This window comes from Papio anubis, chromosome X (genome assembly GCF_008728515.1).
Source record: "Papio anubis isolate 15944 chromosome X, Panubis1.0, whole genome shotgun sequence".
NCBI lineage: Eukaryota > Metazoa > Chordata > Mammalia > Primates > Cercopithecidae > Papio > Papio anubis.
The window spans coordinates 21,326,995-21,351,309 of NC_044996.1; the positions used below are offsets into that span (position 1 = coordinate 21,326,995).

General features: G+C 39.6%; 1 protein-coding gene across 2 annotated transcripts in view; it reads left to right on the plus strand.

Annotated features, from left to right (window-relative positions):
- Nucleotides 1-24,315, plus strand: part of GPC4 (glypican 4) — a 124,207-nt gene that overhangs the window by 79,993 nt on the left and 19,899 nt on the right. For both annotated transcript variants that reach the window (XM_031661014.1, XM_003918295.5), the window contains exons 2-3: nt 4,251-4,409; nt 19,071-19,462. In XM_031661014.1, coding sequence (XP_031516874.1) covers nt 4,251-4,409; nt 19,071-19,462 — 551 coding nt within the window. The remainder of the gene's footprint in view (nt 1-4,250; nt 4,410-19,070; nt 19,463-24,315) is intronic.

The following is a 24,315-nucleotide window of genomic DNA, read 5'->3' on the forward strand; positions in this document are numbered from 1 at the left end:
AGCATTGAATTCACCTGCTTTTTAAATTAAGAACAAGGAATTCTCAACAAGTACAACAAATAAAAAAACCCTTCAGTTTCATATTATGCACCATTTAAGAGGTGGGGTAGGGTTAGAGAGAACTACATGGGTAGAGTGAAAAGAGAGTGGAAAGCAGACAGGAGAGTCTTGAGGGACTAGAAGCGATACATGAAGAAGAAACTATATGTCAAGAGTCATGGAAGCAGGAGATTGAATTAGGGAAATATGGGAGAGAAATGCCAGTTGTAGATCATAATCTACTATTCGCTAAGGTAGTAGACTAATGGTCAACTGCTATAACCAGCTGTTCCACAGCTGGAATTCAGAAGCCTTTCTAGCAACAATTCTTAAGGAAGGGTCAGAATCACCTAGAGCCCTTGTTAAAAAGTACAAGTGTCCAATGCTACCCCCACAGTGGCTGTCTACCTGTCCCATCTTTATTCTGTTGTCCTCGTGTTCAGCTCTCTCAGCCTAAAGGAAAATTTGTGGCATCTTTCTTCAATGAGAAGAATATAAGATCACCGGGCTTAGAAAGGAAATCTCCAGAAAGAAAAGATTTCTCACTCAGACACAGCATTTTAGAAGCAGTCTCAAACACATAAGACAGAATGCCTTTCAAATAATATGCACGCCCTAGCTTTCAAAATAAACCATTTTGGGTGCTTAAAGTAGAAATATTCAAGTTTAAAAAAAAAAAAACTGAATTAGTTGCTCGAGTCTTCAAAGATTTTTTACCAGAATATGGAGCTATAATTTCATTTTCAAATGTACCCAGACTTGTCCTCCTTTTCCTCCCTGTGCTTCTCATTAGCACTAACTAGTTATGGCACTGAATCCCCAGTAGCCCAAGTATGTCTTGGGGTTTAATTCACAAGTATGTCTTGGACTACGTGTGTCACAGGGCTTTTGGCAAGAATGTCAAATTACATTTTCAAGTAATGCTTTTTAGAAATGCAGACAGGATAAGTGGTGCATTCAGGGCTATATGGCCCAAAGTGCGAACTTTGCACTGAGGGGCAGATGACTTTGCCAACAGAAACATTAGCCAAGTATCTACCCTGTTGTTGTCCTTTATATAAGGCAAGCCTTTCACCATTAGACAAAATCTTCCCGGAAAGATCTCTCTGAGATGAAAGTGCACTATTTTTTTTCTTTTTAAAATTAGATATTGCAGGCCAGGCACGGTGGCTCATTCTTATAATCCCAGTACTTTAGGAGGTCGAGGCGGGCGGATCACCTGAGGTCAGGAGTTTGAGACCAGCCTGGCCAACATGGTGAAACCCTGTCTCTACTAAAAATACAAAAATTAGCCGGGCATGGTGGCACATGCCTGTAATCCCAGTTACTTGGGAGGCGGAGGCACGAGAATCCCTTGAACCCAGGAGGCGGAGGTTGCAGTGAGCTGAGATCACGACACTGTACTCCAGCCTGGGCAGTAGACTGAGATTCTGTCTCAGAAAGGAAAGAAAGAAAGAGAGAAAGAGAGAGAGAGAGAGGGAGGGAGGGAGGGAGGAAGGAAAGAAGGAAAGAAGGAAGGAAAGGGGCACCAAAACAAAGTCATGCCCCAGTGTTCCAGTATCAACAAGTCTCGATAAGGTTCTGCTTGAAGGTCACTGGTGGAGATGAGATGGGTGGAGTGCCTGGGCCACTCTGGGCCTTTAATGTGTGCCAGTGTAAATGGTGCCATCCACTCGGACCAGGTTACTAGGAAAACTTTTATTGCTGCTACCCGTTTTTGAAGGGTATATCCTTAGTATAAATTTCCTGTGGGTGAGTTTAAGCCTGTCAACATCTAGCACCTTCTTCAACAGAGAAAATTATTATTTCCTGCTGTCTCTTGGTATTTTCTTGCTTTGAGGTGTATGTGTGTGTGTGCGCATGTGTTTGTGCATGTACCCATGTACATTGGGGGCAGGGAAAAAAGATGGGTACTTTTCTGTGAACTTAGAAACCTATTTTGATAGGATCCAGTAAGTGACCCTTATGTGTGAACCCTGTTGACGTTAGGTGAGCATAGTTTATTTTCCAAACTCACAAGTTATTTTGCCTTAAAAATTCATCCATACCACAATGGAATCTTTGCAGGTGCTTGAAAAAACAGCCTATCCTATAATGAATTTTAGCTCATAATAATCTTTAAAAATTTTATTGAAAGTCTTTATTATGAAGTAATTCATTTGAACCATCCTCTGTGGGTTCTCATTCTGAGCAATCCAATTCATTTTCTAGAGGGGGTATGAGTGTAATATGTATTATTTAATATAGCGACAGCACTGTACTATTTGGGGGCCTTCATATTGTTTTATGTGTTAAGACTGTAATGGAGGGAACCCTTACCTCAACCCTGAAACCAGGAGACAGCTGAATCTTTCTGTGTTAATTATGTGCCCCAGTACCAAAGGCCTGCTGTGAACTTGTTAAGCCAGTGAAGAGGGAGTTTTGTTTTTGGTTGTAACAAAGGTGTTTCCATAAAACCAAGCCGTAGCAACCCCTCTTCTGTCACTAACGAGATCTAAGATATTCTGCAGTCTCACAGCTCTAAACTTGATTACACAACCTTTTTTTTTTTTTTTTTTTCCTTTTTTTACTGTTAGAATTATCTGTTGACCATGGTTTTCAGAAATGCCAAAAGAAACTTTTGGCAGTTTCTGGATGAGGAAGTTATTTGAAGATTGTTGCCCTTTCTGCCTTCCTTACATTGTCCTTTAATGCTGCATACTCCCCTTTTTTGGGGGCAGTAACATTCTCCTTACTTTTTAATTGCCAGGAAGGAAGAATGATCGGGAACATATATGATTATATAATTATTTGCATATGTGCAGTAGACAATCTAGTGTTAGTCAAATAAATTGCCAGCTCAATTTTATCTGAAATACCCTGCTACCCTAAAGCTGCTTTGATATCTCTATTAGGCGAAGCCCTATTTCCTGTAAGTACACATGGCTAAGAAACAGCAATGACCAGCTCATGGACCATTTCGTTTTCCATGATTAGTGTTGTTTGAATGATTAGCTTTTAATTCCCCATCACTTTGTTGATTGGACACACTTACCATTGACAGGTTCATATGTCTTCAATATACTCATTCCTGAGTTCCTCAGATCACCTCTCTCTTCGGACCCGTTTTGACTTACATAGAACACGGACAGCAATAGCAGAAGGAACAGTGAAAGTCAATCCTTGTAAACATGTGTACAAAATTATACCACACCAATTAATATTGGAGAGACTGAAGTGATAGTAGCTAGTGGGGTTTATTTTTGAGTGGCATTGCATCTTGTGGTCATTATGAGGGAAGAGACATTGTCTCTTCAAAGCACAATTTTTGTTCTGTGACGGAGAACAAGGGGGGAACTCTGGGGCGTATAGAAAAAAACCCTGCCTAAACCTCACCCTCAAACTGCAAGCGAAATGCAGTTGCTATAAGTGGGGGAAATACTTCATGGGTTGGGTTGCTGTGGAGTGATGTGTCTTTGACATTTCCCTTGACTCTTGGGGCTGCATCACTACATAAAGGCGTTTATTGGAAGTTGTTGGTCTATACTGGGATGATGCTACATATACAGAATCATAGGGTAGATATAGTCTCTGACATCTGCACAGAATACATTGGATTAAAAAGAATCTGAAACTTAAGAATTGAGGATTACCATTACCCCTTTGTGATTTATCATAGGCTCAGATCATCCAGCATAAACCCCTATAGTTTCTTCTTTGCTGACAACCCTTGAAATGCACAAATCCCTTTGTTTCCCCACAGTATAACTCTTGCACATATATTTGCTCAGTTTTTGTCTGTTGTCACATATTTTATAAATCATTCGTCATTAAGGACAATCTCTCTTGGAGTGTAAACTCCCAAATCTGGAAAAACTGTGTCTCGTTTGCATGACTTCTGCAGTATTTAGCATAGAATATGAGAATCTCTGGGAATTTATAAAAGAGACTTTAGTTGACATGGAATACTATATTGTTTATTGACCACACCAATTTTCCTGTGGTTTAGCCACCTCTCTGATTGGAAAGTTCTTTTTCTTTTTGGAGAGGGCTTTATTTATTTTCTCAAAAAGGGAATGAATATTTTTAGGCTTCCTGGAACTTGTTAGGTACACATAATGCCTGGGCCTTTGCAGGAACCTCACAGGTTGAAATGAACCTAAATCAAACCCTTCCCTCTTAGACTTGATGAATGATGATAGACATTGACTGTCCTACTTTTTATCTTGCAGGTGATCATTTGAAGATCTGTCCCCAGGGTTCTACCTGCTGCTCTCAAGAGATGGAGGAGAAGTACAGCCTGCAAAGTAAAGATGATTTCAAAAGTGTGGTCAGCGAACAGTGCAATCATTTGCAGGCTGTCTTTGCTTCACGTTACAAGAAGTTTGATGGTATGTTATTCAAGTCATATGTAAGAGCCGGCAGTTAAGTCTGTACTGTAGCTTTTTCACAGCTCCTCTGCTCCCTCAGTGCTTAAGTTTTCTCCCAAGATGTTGTCCTTGTTGGATACCAGAGACGAGTTAGCCCCGTAGCTTTATGGCTAGAACACTTCCGGATGCACTGGAATCTGTATGGTAGGCATTATGGAAATATGGTCACAAGGAGCCAAAAAATAGATTAGTTTAACTTAAATGCTTTCATTTATTTTCTTGGATGAACACAGAATAGTGTTATTGACGCAAATCCCTTTTTAGAAAAAAAAGACCTCCTAATAAAAAGCAGGCATCTGAAAACTGTCTTAGTCAAAATAGAGAGAATTTACAGATGCTAGACTTCAAATTAAATTTCAAAATGGATCCCCAAAGACAACTAGAATTCCTAAAAGTTTTGCAGAACACAGACAGGATTAAAGTTCTTGAGTTTCCATGCAGCAGAGACCCAAAAGTAGCTATTTTACTATAGTCTTCATTAAGCTGGGCTCCATCCAGCCTCACATTAACTGAAGCTCTTGCATAGTCTTTCCATGTAAAAGCCACAACAGAACCCATTCTAATCACCTGTGCCAGACATGACTTCTCACAGGCACACTTTCTCTTAATATTGAAGAAATAGCCAATATGAGCCAATTGAGAGTGTACTTTGGTCCTATCTGAACAATGGCACAGATAACAGACTTTAAAAAATAGAATATGGAGTCCAAAACACCTCAGGATTCTTTTCCCTGGTGCTGTTCACTCAGTTTGAAGATTGTTATGAAGTAGATTTAGTTTTAAGAGGAATGATTTCCTTTGTGCCTGTTTTAAAGGCCATTCTAATTACATAGTACCTTTGAAGCATGCTTTTCTTGACATTATGTGTGGTGAAGAAGTAAAAGACAAATTTTCTAGATATGAAATGTCTTTGAGTATTTCTGCAAAGGGCTTGTTACCATGGTGAGAAAGTTAGACTAAATTAGATTTGATATAGCTGATAAGGCAGTCCTCAGTTAAAGAACAGGTTGTATTTCAAATGTTGGCTTTGAGATTTGTTATTTCAAACTTATAGCCAATTTAATAAGTGTTAGGTTCCCAGGTGAGACCACAAAAGCATATTTAATCTATAATGTAGTTGAACTAAAACACTGTCTATGTAGTATGCCATTGATCCTACCCATTTTTTCAAACACACTATGTGGAAAATTGTATCTTAGTTCTATTACCTTTCCCTGGATGAATGGGAACAATTTATATATCTATATATCCTTCTTATTACCCACATCCCTCTACATATATGCTGTAGCTGTTAAGAATATTTAACAGTATGTTAATACCACGTGAAAATGGGTGTTACTGGCAAAATCTATCATTAGACCTCCCCTGTCTCTCCTGATCACTGAATTGTTATTATTGAAAATAATGGTGTTTTCTTGACTATGACATTTCTCATTCAAGATAATAACCTAAGTCTTTTCTTTTACTTTGGGGAGAAAACTTAGATAATTAAATGGTCATCTTTGAAAACTTAAGATGTTGATATTTAAAAATCACCACTTAGGGGCTTCATAATGGAATTTAGAAGGAAAAAAAAATCTGCTCTTTAGAAATGACTCTCCTGTTGGCAGCACAATGTAGTGGAGATAGAGTTGTTTCTAAGTTCCAAGGCCTTCTACTCCAAGCCACCTCATTTCTTGTTAGACTTCTGTCTTCCTGGCAGGGAGCCCACAGTCATTGCCTATGGGCCTGCTGGTTTAGCTATTCTTTTCCCTTCTCGCTCCCCATGGTTTTATAGCACTACTATGATTCCAATGTGTAGGTTTTTTTTGTTTTGTTTTGCTTTCTTTTTTCTTCTTAAACCATACAGAGAAACTTTATCTGTAAGTGTTAACATGTGTTTTTTAAAAAGGATAGAAAAACAGTTTTTCTTGCTCTTCCCTACCAGGCTTCACATTCAATAAATATGTTAACACTATGCCTTGATCAGTTTCAAAACTTTAATGATTATGAAACTCCAGTGTTTTTTTCTGACTTCAAATTACAATATGGCATAGGCTGGGCACGGTGGCTCATGTCTGTAATTCCAGCACTTTAGGAGGCCACGGTGGGCAGATTGCTTAAGCCCAGGAGTTCGAGAGCAGCCTGAGCAACATGATGAAACCCTGTCTCTACTAAAAATACGAAACTTAGCCAGGAGTGGTGGTGTGCGCCTATGGTCCCAGCTATTTGGGAGGTTGAGGTGAGAGGAACACTTGAGCCTGGGAGTTCAAGGCTGCAGTGAGCCAAGATCATGCCACTGCACTCCAGCCTAGGCAACAGAACAAGACCCTGTCTCAAAACAAATAAATGAAATAATATAACAAAATACAGCATAGACAATAAAGTTAGGGAACATAGATACAAGTGTTTTTTAAATAGGTAGTAGCTGAAATGTATTACATAATGGAATGCTGGAATACTGGAATGCCAGAATACTTTGCACATTTTCCCCATGTTAGGTTACAGAAACAATGAGATAATTTTATAAAAATCTTAGTTGATCAAGTACTCAATAGTTGATCATGAATTATGCAAAATCATAGTCCCCCCGGTGCTGTAATTGATTGACCAATTTTTGTCGGTTTGTTTTGAGATTGTTTCCTGCCTGCTGCCTGTGGCTGGTGTGCAGTGGCACACCTGTCAAATCCTCCACCTCCCAACCTGGGCGATTCTCCTGTCCACCTCCCAAGTAGCTGGGATTACAGGCACACACCACCACACCCAGCGCCAATTTTTGTATTTTTACAGAGAATGTTTCATTCTATGTTGGCCAGGCTAGTCTCGAACTCCTGACCTCTGTGGTGATCCGCCCACCTCGGCCTCCCAAAGCATTTCAGGTATGGAGCCACCACGCCTGCCTGGCTGATTGACTAATGGGCATTCACAATTAGGGACTCTGCTAGGTACCTCAAGGCCTCCTAACCAAGGCAGCTTGATTAACAGGCTGCCTAGGTGACATGTTCACTTCAGTAGGTACCCAAGGGTGATGCTTGGTCAAAGAATTATCCAAACTATTATAATAGCTAAACCCTGGCTCTTTGGTGTGAATTGAAGAGAGAAATTTGGGCAGACTAAAAAGTTGGTGGTAGGGAACCAAGATGGAGCAGTGAAGTTGCACAGAGACAGCTGGGGACATATAGTAAGGAAATAGTAAAAGGACACATGGAAATATTCTGGGTCAGGCAACTTCAAGGGAGTACCTTTTGTCATCTGCAAGCTTATAGTGTAAATTCAAAGTGGTGACCTTGACCCCAGAGAACTTTGTCTACCATCAAAACCTGTCTATGTCTATGAGATACTACTTCTTTCTAAGGTAGAAATAATTACTTTTAAAGTAATTATTGAAAAAGAAAAAACTTTCCAACAAAAAAAAAGTTTGGGGGCTTGTAGAGAGTTAGCCTTCTGTTACCGGAAATAATTCCATTATCCCAGTTTTCCATCATTCTTCTTCAGTTGACCCTGGTCAGGGTTATAGTTGCCAGCTCTGGCATTTTTGGAGTCATTGAATTTGAGAGATGAGTCCCTTCTCCAGGTCCCTTACCTCTAAGGCCCTTTTTTTGTTCTGTACTTTTAATTTTCTGTCGTTTGTACATCTCAAGAGACTACACTCTATATCAGTTTTTAAGATATAAACATGTGTGTGTGTTTGGATTTGGGTGAAGTACAAGAGAAAACTTCCTCCGCCTCAAAAATTATCACATTTCTTATATTTTAAATACATATAACTGAGTTTAAAGATTGGCCTCTATGTTTTTGTATGCTGTCATTTTTCAAACCCACTTTATAACTTAGGGTGTTTAATACCAGAAATCTGCTATCTGCTGGAGACAGAGCCAGATTGTGGTAGTGACAGAGCTAGGTGCTCCCCCTCTTGGCCAATTCTGGGAATTTTTTGATAGTAGAGCTGCTAATTAACTTAGCTGAATTAGTCATCTCATGAATATGCTAATCACATACTTAATTCAGGAGGGAGTTAGGGAAAATTGCTTGGCAAAGGAAATAGAAATAGAAGTGGGGCATAATCCGTGTTTTGGGACTACAGCATGAAGACCCATCCCCAAATGCCTGGCATTTTGTGAGAAAATAGTTTTTAAAAGAAGCATAGTTTAAAACCCAAATAGGTTAAGGTGATTACAGCTGCCACGTTAAATGTATTTCTGAATTACCTAGTAAAAATGATGTTATAATTATGAAGTAATATCATTGCTATATAACTGCCTGTATCAAACTGTAGATATTTTGCATGTTTGAAGAACTAAGGAAATGCATGTTGTCTGATGCTAGTCTATTGGGAAAACTCCTTTGTCATTTTTAGAGCAAATTTAGCAACTTTGGATGGGAGGCAGTGCACAGTGAATTATCATCCTAGTTCTGCAGTGAACCCACTGTGACTGTGACCTGGGGCAATTGATTGAGTCTCAGTTTTCCCATCCATAAAATGAGGGGGTTGAGCTAGATGCTCTCTAAAACCCTTTCAATTCTACCAATTCTGTGAATCTTTTAAACATGTGACTAGACCAGCTGCTTTAGTGAAAGGCCTTACAAGATGTTAATTAGCCGTCTGTATGGTACCCTCTATTTTCCCTCTATCATTTTTTTAACTCTCAGCTACTTTCACCAGGTCTTTGAAAAACCCTCCCATGAGCCTGAAGCTTGTTAACTTGAATAATAGTAGAAATTTTCTGAATTAGCTTAAAATGCACATAAAAGAAATAATTGTCTGTCCCATCTATCTGCATGGGCCAAGTGTAAACCAAGCAGCTACCCTTCCCTTAAGCCCTAAGGCCCCTTGTTTCCTATCACTTCACAGAGGCAGGGCACGAAGCACTCTTCAGACTTAGCAGAATCTGCGTTTTAATCACTAACTGCAAATTTTCTGTAGTTCATATTAGCCATTAACCAGTGCAGAGGCTCAGTGAGTGGGAGGCATTAGAATTTATATGCCCATGAAAGGCATATCTCAGTGGAAGTGAGCTGTCTGCTAACCTTAAAAGACAAATATGTCCAGCTAAGCTTCATGGCCATTAACTAAGCTGAAATTTCTGTAATTTTCCTGACCCCTGACCTTAACTATTTTCTACCTATATAGATAGATTATTATCATTTATATGGCCACAGTTACTTACTAAAGATCCCCTGAGAGGGTTTTAGATTGGAAAAAGTCTAAAACATCCTCAAAGTAAGTGTGTCATAGATATGCATAGCATAACATACAACACTGATTGGTTTTTAATCCTCACCTCACATTTCATTAAGACATTAAAAAAAATAATTGCTTTCTAAAACCTCTGCTACAGTACAGTAGGCAACATTTCGTAGGCTGAGTAGCCTCAAAAGTACAGAGAAAGACACGAGGCCTTCTGGCCTTCTTGCAAATGCAGTGTTTCTTCCAGATTATGCCAGTGGTCTTCGATTTAGTTCGAAAGCACTGCTACTCTTTCCTTTATGATTCTATTTTCTTTTCCTTCCATATGAAAGAGACTAAAAAGCCAGCCACTTTTGCTAATTCTTTTATAATCTCTCTGTGAAACTTGACCAGAATGAGCCACTGCAAGCTTACTGTAATCAAATCAAAAGCTCAGACAAAATACACACATTTCTCTATTGACAAAGGTTTTCTGCCTTTTGAGTTGTTATCTGAAGTGTGACCAATTGTGGCTGTAGCATTGGCTGTCTCATCGGATTGAAAATGCATGTGTAGCTTCTACAGAGCCCGAAGTACTTTAACTTTGGGTCTTCTCCTATTAGCTTTGACTTCTTCAGAAGGCATGACATCAGCAAGAAGCAATGGATCTGTCTGGAGGGAAGTAAATACATAGAGGAGCTTCAAATGAACTGCTTGTATCAACTCTGTTGGTTCATTACTCTTTGGGCCTGGGAGTTTGGAATGTTGTTCATCACTGCCTGCTCTGCTTCTGTATGTCTGTCTATCCAGGCAAAGAATAGGGGTTAGTTGATCTAGCACTGACTCCAGCTGATTGACTGAGAGAATTCCCTATCCAGACAGGCTTCAGCCCTTTCTTGTTCATTGTCCACACCCATCTTCATCACCCTCTCTCTTGAAAGAATTAGCAGAGCAATGGAAACTCTTGTAATAAATATGACTCTAACAGCAAGGATGGTACATGGACACAACCTTTCTGCAGATAGATTTGGCAATGTGTCAGCAGTTTTGAATATGTTCATACTCATTGATTTAGTAATTCCACTTCTGGGTGTGTATCCCAAGGAAAGAAAGATCTGCATAAACACTTATGTACAATGTGAATAGGATGTTCATCACAGCATTATTTCTAGGAGTAGGAAATTGGAAATAAGCCTGCATGCCCCACAGTGATTACATTATTCTCCGTCCATGTGGTGTCATTGTATGCAGTCATTAAAAATTATGCTTCTGCTGGGCGCAGTGGCTAACGCCTGTCATCCTAGCAGTTTGGGAGGCCAAATTGGGTGGATCACTTGAGATCGGGAGTTTGAGACCAGCCTGGCCAACATGGTGAAACCCCATCTCTACTAAAATACAAAAATTAGCCAGGCGTTGTGGTGCACGCCTGTAATCCCAGCTACTCGGGAGGCTGAGTCAGAAGACTCACTTGAACCAGAGAGGTGGAGGTTGCAGTGAGTTGAGATCGCACTACTGCACTCCAGCCTGGGTGACAGAGCAAGACTCTGTCTCGAAAAAAAAAAAATGATGCTTCTGAAGAAGTTTCAAATACATAGAAAATACAAACCATATAGTGTTACATAAGAACGCGGTGCAAATACATTTTGATTTCAACCATGTAACAACATGTATTTTCAAGGGAAAAGGTAGGAAGGAAATTTGATAAGCCATTTTCACTGTCTTTTAACAGTGGGGATTATATTTGTATTTTCTTGATACCTATCCGTATTTTTCAAGTTGCTATAATGAGGAATACTTTTTAGGAAAAAAAATTACATATTTCTTTATGAAAAAATATGGAAACTGCTTTGGTGAAGTTTTAAAATAATGTTTTTCTTTTTATTAAGTATTACAGTGAAATTTGGAAAAGTAGAAAAATACATCAAATCCTCCAGTGGTTAAATAGAATGAAGGGAATAAAGGGAAATAAAGTTACTTTTGAAAGCATGAAGGTATGTCACTTTTCTGATTATAAAATGTCACTGAAATATCTGAGGGAACAAAATCAAGAAGGAAAGAATGAAAAAAATTATCCTTGATCCCCAGCACCCAACCATCACTCTTGGGTGATTTACCTCATCTTTTTGTGTACCTAGATAATACATATACATACATGCATATTGGTATCATAATGATTTGCTATTTCATGTTCTGATTTTTTTTTTCTTTGAGACAGAGTCTCACTGTGTTGGCCAGGCTGGAGTGCAGTGGCTCGATCTCAGCTCACTTCAACCTCTGTCTCCCAGGTTCAAGTGATTCTCACACCCCAGCCTCCCAAGTAGCTGGGATTACAGGCGCATGCCACCACACCTGGCTAATTTTTGTATTTTTAGTAGAGACAGAGTTTCACCATATCGGTCAGGCTGGTTTCGAACTCCTGACCTCAAGTGATATGCCCACCTTGGCCTCTCAAAGTGCTTGGATTATAGGCGTGAGCCACTGTGCCTGGCCTGATTTTTCTCTTGACATTAGATTATTAACAGATAGACTCTATTATGAGATGTATATTTGAAGCTATATGGTACCTCTCTGACTGATCCACATAGAGTTGAGAACATGGAACACTTGCAATGGCTCCTCCAGCTCCCTAGCTTACTTACACATGCCTGAAACCTTCTCTGGGCATTTCTGAATGCACAGAACTCTGGGCATGCTAAAGCCAATTGCCTAGCTGGTACTGAGAGTGCCCTTAGTAGAAATGGAATGATGCCCAGCAAAAGGGACCTTACAATACTGAGCCTGTGTCCCTGGCCATATTAGCCAAAGATGAGGGCCATCAGTAAACATTGTATTTATTCCCTTGGAGCCTTAGCATTCAAAATGTGTTCACGAATAAAAGCAACCTTGGGAAGAAAGGCTGATCTTATTTTGGCAGAATCCTCTAGTACTCTGTGATATGCTAATAGCTCCTAATAAGAGCTACAGCTGATGATTGGCCTGTCCACCAAGGAGCAGCCTGGTTTTTTGTTTTGTTTTGTTTTGTTTTGTTTTGTTTTTTCCTTAGAGTTAGGGTCTCACTCTGTTGCCCAGGCTGGAGTGCAGTGGTGTAATCATAGCTCACTGCAGCCTTGAACTCTTGGGCTTAAGCGATTCTCCCACCTCAGCCTCCCTAGTAGCTACGACTACAGGCATGCAGCACCATGACTGGGTAAGTTTTTAAATTTTTGTAGAGATGGGGTCTCACTTTTCAGGGTGGTCTAAAACTCCTAGCTTCAAGCAGTCCTCCCATCTTGGCCTCCTGAAGTGTTGGGATTACAGGCATGAGCTGCTGCACCTGGCCAAGGAGCAGCATATTGATTTGCTATCAGTTGATAAACGTAAGTTGAGTATATGATCTTTTGGTACACCATGCCTTAGCAGGCACTCTTGAGGAGTGAGATTATGCCATGCTTGAGAAAAAATGCCTGTTTAAAAAGCAAAAAAAAATTATGCAGACTTTATCAAAAAAGCAAAACAGGAGGAGATAGTGATAAACCCAAGCTTCAGGTTGTCAGTAAAATACTTGCTACTTTTCCTTTTTTTCCTTACATTCTTAGATGCTTATGTTTGCTGTTCTTCATTAATTACTTGATCTTAGGTGAAAGAGTCGATGGGTGTAACTCTTTAAATTTTCTTAGAAGTTTGAAAGGCATGATTTGTAGCATTTACAAGGAGGCTTCTTTTTTCAGCACTTTTGTTGATCTAGTAACTTAATGTTTGCATGCCACACCAGGGGTATGAAGTACAGCATTTATAGTAAGAGAAAAATCAATCCTTATATGTAAAAGGCAGCTTCCTAATAATGTAAATACCAGGTGGTAATTTATAGCACCAAAAAAAATGATCAAATAAAAAGGGCCCCAATCTCTTAAGGTTATGGGTTAATTCTAGAATGCATTCTAGTTCATTAATCAATATCCAGTTGATTGTTTATAAAGGAGTAACTAATGTGGCATTTAGTAGCAGAACTGGAGGTTCTTTGGCCTATTTCAAGAATTTTGAATGTTTGTTTGATGTAAGACAAGTAGCTGGGGATAGAAGTTCCAGAAGTACATGATGTTCTTCTCTTTTTTAAAAGACAGGATATTTACATAGAAAACTTTTATATGGAAAATTTTCGCCTTTTCACTCTAGTTTTTCCCATGTTAAATTGGTACTACTTGCATTTAGAATGATTATATTTTAGAACTGGAAAGTACTTACACTTCCCTAGCTCAATCCTTATACCAAGTGGACTTCTGGCAAAGAAGGTAGTATGCAAATGAAATACATGGGTGGAGGGTGTTGACCTGCTGATTAATTCTTATTTTTTATATATATGTGGTGCGTGTGTTATTCTCTTGTTTAATATAATGTAAACTCTCTTCTCAAGGGTGAGGTTTCCCCATTCCCTATTTTTCACCCAGCAGTCACTCCCACCTTCATAGATATCTGGGACATTTCACAACCTTTGAAGGTAGAACCATTAAGCATTTCCCTTAGGATAAACAGTTCCCAATTTTATAAGGCCTTGGGTCTTCTTAGAAGACCTCCAGCAGCTTTGGCTTCATTTATGTACCCTCAGATAGATAATGTTTGACTCCACTAGGAAAAATAAAAACCAGTCTTTAAAGATTTTTTTAAATGATTGTAGATACAAAGAAACTCTAAGAGTGACAACACTATTATCTCACATATTAGTAATAACGTTTATTTGTTGAGCATCTACTTTATGCCAAGCATTATCCATATGAGGTGAGTGATAATAGCCCCATTTTATGGATGGGATAAAAGAGGCTCAGAGAGATTAGTCCTTTTCCCCGAGCAGGGTCATAGAGTCCCTGAGTGAGAGATCTCCTGTTTTTTCCCACTGTGTCCTCCTGCTTTAGATTCATAGCGTGTTACAGTGTTTATTTCCATCCCTGTGTTGAGTGGCCATTCATGAGTTCAAGGAGTAGCAGCTGCTTTATCTTTAGAATGTATATACTTAAGCCTTCAAACTGAAAATTGAAGGGGAAATAAACCCTGATCACAGACACTATATTTCAAATCCTTGCAAACCACCACTTCTCAAACTTTCTTTCAGACACCAGTAGCTTTACTTAAAACAGATTCCCTGAGCAACATTTTTACATGAATACAAGCAATTGCTGCACAGATCTAACTTCCAATTTGCTTGGCTTTTGATCGTTGTGGAATCCTGGTTTACATTGCTCTTGGCTGGTTCTCTCTTAGTCACCAAGTGTATTGTAATTAGTTTCAGGCATAATGATTATGAGCAATGATTGCTAGGTGTCTAGGGCCTGTACAGCTCTTCTTCAGCAGTTAAGATCTGACCCTGATTCTGAGTTCTGAGAATAATTGAAAAAAAAAAAATGGAGATGAACATTGCAGCGATTACTGAAGTTGCTATTGATGGCTGTGGACCGGGATCTGAATGGCTAATTTATGCTTCTTTCCTCATTGTAAAGGTAAATGTCATGGGAATAGAAAGGAGGATTGGGGCTGTGAAAGAATTATGCAAGAACATGCGAGCTGCTAGTTTAATAAAAGGAACAGATGCAAAAGGATTTTTTCCCCTTCTTTCTAATAGCAAATTATTATGCTTTGGTTGATATTGTCCCTAATTGCTATGGATTTTAGAATTTAAAAGATGTCTGCCATCCTTATGAGGTCCCTTTGAGGCAAAAGGCATAGGTAGAATAGTCCCATGTAACAGGGCTAGTAAGAATCCGTCTAAAAAGAAATGAGTCTGGGTCTTCTGGATCCCCTGATTTTTGTCTGGTTGACTCTCATAGATTAAATATATGAATATTTAGGAACTTTTTGTATGTAGTGCGGGATTAACAATTTTATAGACGTTTAAAAAAAATCTCTGGTGTTCTCATAAAACCGTATGTGGAGAGTGGCAGTGTATGGTAAAGGTGAATTGGTTGGGGGAAATTTGTCTTACCAGAAATTTTCATTATGGTCTGATTGGGCAGAGAGAAAGTTAAGATGCATAGTAAAACACCATGTGCTTTGATTTGAGCCCATAAGAGCCACTCAGTACATACTTGTCAAATTGCATACCCATTTGGAGAAATTGTGACGTTTTAACTCGTTATATCAGTTTTATAGAATTTCTCAAGCATTTATTAACCACATGCTCACTCAAATGCTCTTTATATTTGCAACTTATGTAGCCACATTAAAGAGTCTTTTAAAATGTGAAGGAAAGAAAATAAATTTTCTGAGTGATGAAATGAATTAGGATTTAGTATGTATATAGCACCAAGCTAGGCTCTTAAAGTACACACTAGCATAAACACACACACACACACACACACACACACACACACACACAGAAACTTTCCTAGACAGAATGTGAGTCATGCAAACCAAAGTATGGTCCATGGTGGGTGTTGGACAGGGGCATGTCAGTTTCAAATCGGTCTCCTGTTCATTAGGCCATTTCTCTTATACTCCAAAGTAGCTATGTTATATATGGCTACATCCACCCACAAGCTCTTGACCTGAATGAGGAACTCCAAGATAGATAACATTTTACTTTTTCCATAAAGTGTTCAGTGATTTAGTGTTTGTTTGACTTGCGGCACTTTGTCAAAAGGCTAAACTTTGACATTTATTAGAAGTTTTAAATTAAAACTAAGCTTGAAATGTCACACTGCACCCCACCCCTAAAAACCAACATGACTCCAGGTGACATTCCTTAAAAATACAAGTGAATTTTGGGAATTACTTACTAAATGAGTCTGAAAGCACAAGTCAAATAATTCTGAATGTCCAATCTCTGCTGATATGTGCCAATTTTATGAGCAATATAATAAAAATTCAATATAAGGAAGGACCTGTGGTTGCTGTTGGAATCCACTTTTTTTGGTCATGAAATATTAATAGCACTGGATTGACACAAGGCTTGCATATTATTCTCAATGATGACAAGGCTTTATTTTTCCACTATATAATAGCTATGTGTGCAACACACTGGTCATGTAATAACGCAACCTACATGTGCCTTTAATGCCCTCCATGAGCAATCACCACTTGGCAAGGCTGGTAGCAAAATTCAAGCATGGTGTGGGACATGGACCAGATGGTATTTAAGGTCCCTTCTCAACTTTGAACTCTAGAAAAGTACTGCGTACATTTAATCATCTATGTTAACACTTAGTTGAGAGAGTTCCACACAAGAAAATTTGTCCCCAGGACAATAAAAAAGTCATTCCTAGGAATGCAACAAATTTATTAAAAAACACAATTCATTGGAAAGACATTTTCTCTTAATTAAAACATTAATGCTTACCCTGACAGCTTCACACTCAACACAGCCCCTGAGTTGTTGGTGCTTGCAACTGATAGGTGAAATGGGAGAAGTTTCAGCAGCTAGAGCAGTTGTCCTCCAACTTTAGGGTATATCGGAATCACAGATAGCTGAACAGTTTGGCCTGTCCACCAAACCATTTGGCCTGGACAAGCCAGTTGCCTAGCTGCTGCTGAGAGTGCCCTTAGTAGAAATGGAATGATGCACAGCAAAAGGGACCCTCCAGGGTTTCTGATTCAGTAAGTCTGGGGTGGGGCCGAGAATTTGCATTTATAGCGAGTGCCCAGGTGATGCTGATCCTGCTGGTCCCAGGCCCACACTTTGAGAACCACTCAGGGGATTTTGGAGAGAATAAAAGGCCATCCCAGGTAGCTGATTGGTATGCTTCTTTTATTGTTCTCCTAACTCTTTGTGCAGTTTCTGCCCTCTCACTTTCAGGGAGAGAGCTTTGGTTAAAATGTCAGGCTGCACACTTGTAATGGGGATGAGTTGACCTGTCTATTTGTTTACTATGCAGAGGAAGTCTGTTTCCCTTTGTTTCTCTGAAGAAAGCCCAGTAAACAAAAGGCAAGCAATAGTAGGGAAAAGAACCAGATGAAAAGGAGAGAAGCAAAGAAAAAAAAAACACACACACACACACACACAAATCATACCTACAATGTTTGAAAAGCTGGAACCAGGGAGGACTGTGGACTTTATCCTTAGGCCTCAAGGAACCACTAAGTGATGAGTTAGGAGCTGAGAGACATAAGTATAGAATCTCTTGGCATGTCAGGAAAGTCACACACATACATCTCCCTGCAAAAGTATTCAGTTTCCTCCATCCAGATTTTGAAAAGCTATTTGGAATTAGTGGCCAGTCTCTGAGTTGTCCACCCAACGTGAGAAGAGAATGGTTTTGTAGGACTATTGCATTTTGATAAGCTCACCAATGTTCTGGCTTTGAAGTAGGTGTCATATTTTCTTTTCTGTTCCATATTTACTCAGAGGCAGTTTCTTATTTGATGTGGTCCTTATATTTTGCTTTGGTATTTGTTATATTTCCTGCTTATAAACTTGATATCATGAGGTGTTTATTTTTATACCAGGCAAGAGATTCTTTAAGAATGATTAATGTTACAGATACACTGTTGGCTTGTTTTTTCATTGAAGTTTCTGAGGAAAGCTTCAGGAGAAAACTAGTTTGCCATTTGTAGTTAAGAGATTAAAATATCTAACACTTCGTCTGTGGCTGTATGGTGGCCAAAAAGTAAATCTGAAATAACCAGGTATTCTCATTTACATTTTTCAGTTTTTTCATGTTGTCTCATAAATATACTATATTTATTATTAAGTCCATTATGCATGCTCTCTCTCTCTCTCTCTCTCTCACACACACACACACACACATATACACACACACACAGACACACACACACAATCAGAAGGAACATTGAAAAGAGTCTCATGATGTTATTGTATAAATCCTTTAGAAACCCAGGATCAAGCTGGATACTCCCAATTTGTACTACTGTCACAGAGAAACACCCAGGAACTTATTTTCAGAAAACTTATGTGCTTGCTTGTAGGGGTGTTTGATGATGTTTTTTGGCCTCAAGCATTTTCCAGGCAGCTATAGTGCATGATCATATAGATAAGTAAAAAGGAGAAATGAAAAAAAAATCAGGCCCAAGTAAAATAACAACTTTTTGAAGACACCTGTCCTGCTCTTAGGTTACAATTAGAAGGCATGGTTAACTTTGGCTTAGATTCTTAAGTAAAAAGTTGAGGGAAATCTCATGTTTTAGACTTCATGTGCCCATTTTTTTTCCAGTTTTTCTTTATCCACCTATGACAGAAAGTGAGAGAATGAGAGAATGTGTGTATTGTACTAACTCCTGAGAAATTGCTAGTTTAAATTTTCATTTTTTTCCTCTCTCAGACACCTATGTAAGTGACTTTGTGACATAGGTTTCCTTTCATTGGCAAAGGATCTGAGATGCCACATTCCCCAAAGGAAATTCACCCTATATACAAACATGTTTTCCAATTTAATTGTGGGTTTTTTTTTTTCATTTTCAAATTTACTGGAAAAGCAGTTATTTAAATACTGAAAACTCTTTCGTTTTTCCTTTTTTTTTTTTTTTTTTTTTTTTTTTTTTGGTGTTGGTTTTAGAATTCTTCAAAGAACTACTTGAAAATGCAGAGAAATCCCTGAATGATATGTTTGTGAAGACATATGGCCATTTATACATGCAAAATTCTGAGCTATTTAAAGATCTCTTCGTAGAGTTGAAGCGTTACTACGTGGTGGGAAATGTGAACCTGGAAGAAATGCTAAATGACTTCTGGGCTCGCCTCCTGGAGCGGATGTTCCGCCTGGTGAACTCCCAGTACCACTTTACAGATGAGTATCTGGAATGTGTGAGCAAGTATACGGAGCAGCTGAAGCCCTTCGGAGATGTCCCTCGCAAACTGAAGCTCCAGGTTACTCGTGCATTTGTAGCAGCCCGTACTTTTGCTCAAGGCTTAGCAGTTGCCGGAGATGTTGTGAGCAAGGTCTCCGTGGTAAGCACTCTTTGTCTTCTCTGTTTTTGTTTTTGTTTTGTTTTGTTTCATGTTAAAAGAACGTTTGGGAAAGGTAGAAAAATAAATCACCAGAATTCTGTTGGCTCAATAGCAGCCTTTTGTTCCTGTCTTACCTCTTCTGTCCCATACTTTGTCCTTACACATGTACATTTTAGAGTTACTAAACAATACTGTGATCAGAATCTTCACCTATCGTTATTATTGTGGTTTCTTTTGTAGCTATTCTTAGAAGGGGGAATATATGTTTACTCAGGAATCTTAATTTTAAAAGTGGGTTAATACTGCCATACCCCTTTTAGCTCTTATTCTACTTCCTTTCTATACAAACAAACATACACACACAGGCTCCACATTTGGTTGTTTTGTGTAACTATGAGCCTACTAGTTATAATCTAGAAAAGCATTTAATCTCTGTGAGCATATGTTTCCTTGTTAGAAGGCATACCCAGAGATCTTTGGAAGATAGGTTTCTATGACAATCAGTGTGGACCACACTGCTGTTGACTCATGACTTTGTAGGATTACCAATACAGAAAGTGAAATTGTAATATGTGATCAGGAGCTGATGAAATGAACCTGTTTCCTCATTGGGAAATTCAGCAAATTGAACTAGATAGACTCTGTTCTTTTTTTTTTTTTTTTTTGGAGATGGGGACAAGGTCTTGCTCTGCTGCCCAGGCCAGAGTGCAGTGGCAGGATCTCAGCTCACTGCACCCTCCACCTCTGGGGCTCAAGCAATTTTACTGCCACAGCCTCCCTAGTAGCTGGGATTACAGGTGTGTGCCAGTACGCCTGGCTAATTTTTTGTATTTGTAGTAGAGATGGGGTTTCACCATGTTGGCCAGGCTGGTCTCGAACTCCTGGCCTCAAGTGATCCTCCTGTCTTGGCTTCTCAGAGTGCTGGGATTACAAGTGAGAGCCACCACGCCTGGCCGAAAGAATCTGTTCTTGAGCAGGATCTAGCTTTAGGGGATTCCTTGAGCAGAAGCAATGGAGAAAGAAGTCTTCTGTGGGTGAGACTGTGTAATTGTGCCTTTACCTCCCAGTTCCACCAGAGAGTCTTTGCTTTCTTTGACTTCACACAGTGGGGATCTGAGCAAGATTTCAAGGGGAAAAGGGTTCCGCTGCTCCTTCACTGCCACTCCCCTCCCCCAAATGAAATCTGAAAACTTCTTGAAGACCCTACCACCTCTACCTTTCCATAAGTTGATACCAGGGAAGAAACATAAATATACTGGGGCAAAGTGATCTTTGCAAGGCTGGTCTTAGTGCTGTCAACTTTAGGCCCTCAAAGAGAAAGCCAAATGTCAGCCTCTGCTAAAAAGCCTGGATGCACAACAACATCAGATTCTGCCGAGGCCATTTGATTGTTTTGAGGACTGGAAGAATGGGCAGCATAAAAACTGGACAGCACTACAAACATGAAAATAGACACCTGATTGCCTCTCACAGTTTATCTACAGTTAGGGTGACCATATAATTTATTGTCCAAACAGGACACTTACTGTCTAAATCAAGAGGTGCTTATTAGCAAATTATTCACAGACAACAGGTGTCACTTTTTTTTTTTTTCCCACAGAGTCTCACTCTGTCACCCAGGCTTGAGTGCAGTGGTGAGATCTCCGCTCACTGCAACCTCCACTTCCCGGGCTCAGATGACAACAGGTGTCACCAATTTTTTTTTTTCCCCCGGACTCTTGTTCTGTCACCCAGGCTTGAATGCAGTGGTGAGATCTCTGCTCACTGCAACCTCCACCTCCCAGACTCAAACGATTCTCCTGCCTCAGCCTTCCTGGTAGCTGGAATTACAGGCATGTGCCACCACACTCAGCTAATTTTTGTATTTTTAGTAGAGATTGAGTTTCACCATGTTGGCCAGGCTGGTCTTGAACTCCTGACCTCAGGTGATCCGACTGCCTTGGCCTCCCAAAGTGCTGGGATTACAGGCATGAGCCACCGCGCTGGCCAAGTATCACTAATTGTTAATAAGCAACCAGGACTGTCGTGGACTGGCCAGGATACACGGGTCACTCTAGTTAGAAAACTTACATTCACCAGAGTGAAGATAAAGATTCTAAAGCATGGTTTATTAGGAAAAACAGGTGCTCATGGGATTTTTCATATTAGAATTGGGTGATAATAAGGATTAGTTGATTGATTGCATTCATTATGTTGTTTGTTCTCTCTCTCATCTCCAGGCCATAAACTGTCAGGAAACAATTTTTTCTAGTATGTTTTTGTTCACTCCTTCTTTGATATTTTCATCATAAATTGCAAATATTTATTGGGGCATATGAGGGTGGAGTTGAGGGTAAGTGGGGAGATGATTGTTATAAATTGAAGGAATAATATCTGATTCTTGAACTTCTGCCAACCCCAGCAACCATTATTAATCTTGGACATACTTTTGTCAGAGTCCCTAAAACAGTGCACAGTGAATCAGATCAAAGTTGTTTGCATTGTGGTGCACCCAGCACATTTGCTCTCCTTCAACAATTCTTCATGTTCATCCTCTACTGAAAGGGCAGAAAGACACTGTCATGTGACTTGGACATCTGTGCATGCATGTGCATGTGCGTGTGCACTTGTGCCAAAGAGAAAGAGGGTCAAGAGCCCTTTGCTAGTGTTTGAAAAGTACTTTCTTTATGTTAACCCTCTCCCCTTCCTTTGAGTTTCAGTGTTGATTCTTGGAGAAAAAGGGCCAGACAGCAGACTCAAGCCTGCCTTGGTGTTAGCCTCACTTTGCAAGGTTGGAGCATACTTTAGAGAACTGAACCTACAAACATGGATAGGGAGGGTAGCCAAACCAAGAAGTTTTAGAGACAAGTGATTGCAGGTTAGAGGATTGAAGGCTAGAAAAGGCTTGCCTTTGTTTTGCGTCTCCCTACCTCCCAGGTTACAGGGAGGTAAGCAGTTGTGCCTTCCCTGTGTTGCATTCTTCTGGACATCATTCTCACAATTAACCATGGGAAACCAAGAAGCTTGACTTTGATATTTAAGATGCAGACACCCTTACTTTTGCAACAAAGATATGTGACCCAATGTGAAATAGTCACAGTCACTTTTTCTTTCTCCTTTCTTTTTAAAAAGAGGCAGGATCTTGCTCTTTCACCCAGGCTAGAGCTCAGTGGCACGATCATAGCTCACTGCAGCCTCGATCTCCTGGGCTCCAGCAATCCTCCTGCCTCAGCCTCCTGAGTAGCTGGGACCACAGGCATGCACCATCATGCCTGGGTAATTTTTTTTTTTTTTTTTTGGTAGAGACAGAGTTGCGTGGTGTCGCTCAGGCTGGTCTTGAACTCCTGGCCTCAAGCGATCCTCCCACTTCAGCTTCCCAAAGCACTGGGATTGCAGGGATAATCACTTTCTGATGTTGCTTTTGGTATGAATTTTTCTTAATAGAAAGAAAAAGAGTCCCTGTCTACCTTAGTATTGTTAAATTCTTTGAGAAATACTTTTTTTTTTGTTTTTTTTTTTTTTTTTTTTTGAGACAGAGTTTCACTCTTGTTGCCCAGGCTGGAGTGCAATGGCACAATCTCGACGCACTGCAACCTCTACCTCCCGGGTTCAAGCAATTTTTCTGCCTCAGCCTCCCACGTAGCTGGGATTACAGGCATGCGCCCATACCCGACTAATTTTGTATTTTTAGTAGAGACAAGGTTTCTCCGTGTTGGTCAGACTGGTTGAACTCCCGACCTCAGGTGATTCGCCCGCCTCGGCCTCCCAAAGTGCTGGAATTATAGGCATGAGCCACCACGCCTGGCCTTGAGAAATTTACTTTCTAAATATAACCCTAACGATTTTTGTTTTCAAACTTGATCTCTATTCTATAGTCATTGTATTCTCATGTCATCCTAAGAGATAATTATGTAGTTGTATGGGAATACAGTGAATAGGAGCAATATGGCTGAATTTACATAGAGTAAAACATAACTTGCCAATTGTTTAGTTGAAAATAATGTTTTGTGGCTACTTTAAGTATTGTGGTCACAATTGGGAATGCCTAAAAAAGACAATGTTTTTGCTTCACAACTGAGCTTCTAAACTTAAGGACTGACTTGAAATCAAACCCTTTAATTAAATTTTATTATCTAAATGAATAAGGCATATAGGCATCAAGTCAGTTTCTAAAGGTGCTGAAACAAGAATTCTATAAATATCTACCATCTGTGGAATGCATCTGTATACAAGCATGCAAGGCATACTTGCATACCTGAAAAAATATTTATTACATTAATTTTTGGAGTATGACAACCAGTTAAAAAATTTGAGATACAGTGGTATTGGAAAGACAATAAAGGATCTGGCTATCAAAAACATTTCAAAATGAACATGTTGAATAATTCATTTGATTAATTTATAAATAAGATTCTCTACCAGTTTGGATACCCAAGTAATGTTTTATATATATATGGGTTCCCACCTCTGCTAACCCCTGCCCAAGAAGCAGTTTGCAGGTGGATCTAGAACAACCCAAAAAACGAACGTTTCTTCTTTTGGTGCCGAATAATATTAATTGCTTCGGGCCTGAAAAAAGACCTTTCAAAGTAAGGGATGTGTTCCCTAATTGAAGAGAGCCACCTCATCAGCCACTTCGTCTACAAAGAGGTCTTTCTTTCTTCCTTTCTTTCTTTGTTTCTTCTTTGTTTCTTTTCTTTCTTTTCTTTTTTCCTTCCTTCCTTTCTTTTCTTTCTTTTCTTTCTTTCCATAGAGTCTTGCTCTGTCACCCAGGCTGGAGTGCAGTGGCATGATCACAGCTCACTGTAGCCTCAACCTCTGGGACTGGAGCAATCCTTCTGCCTCAGCCTCCCAAATAGCTAGCACTACAGGCA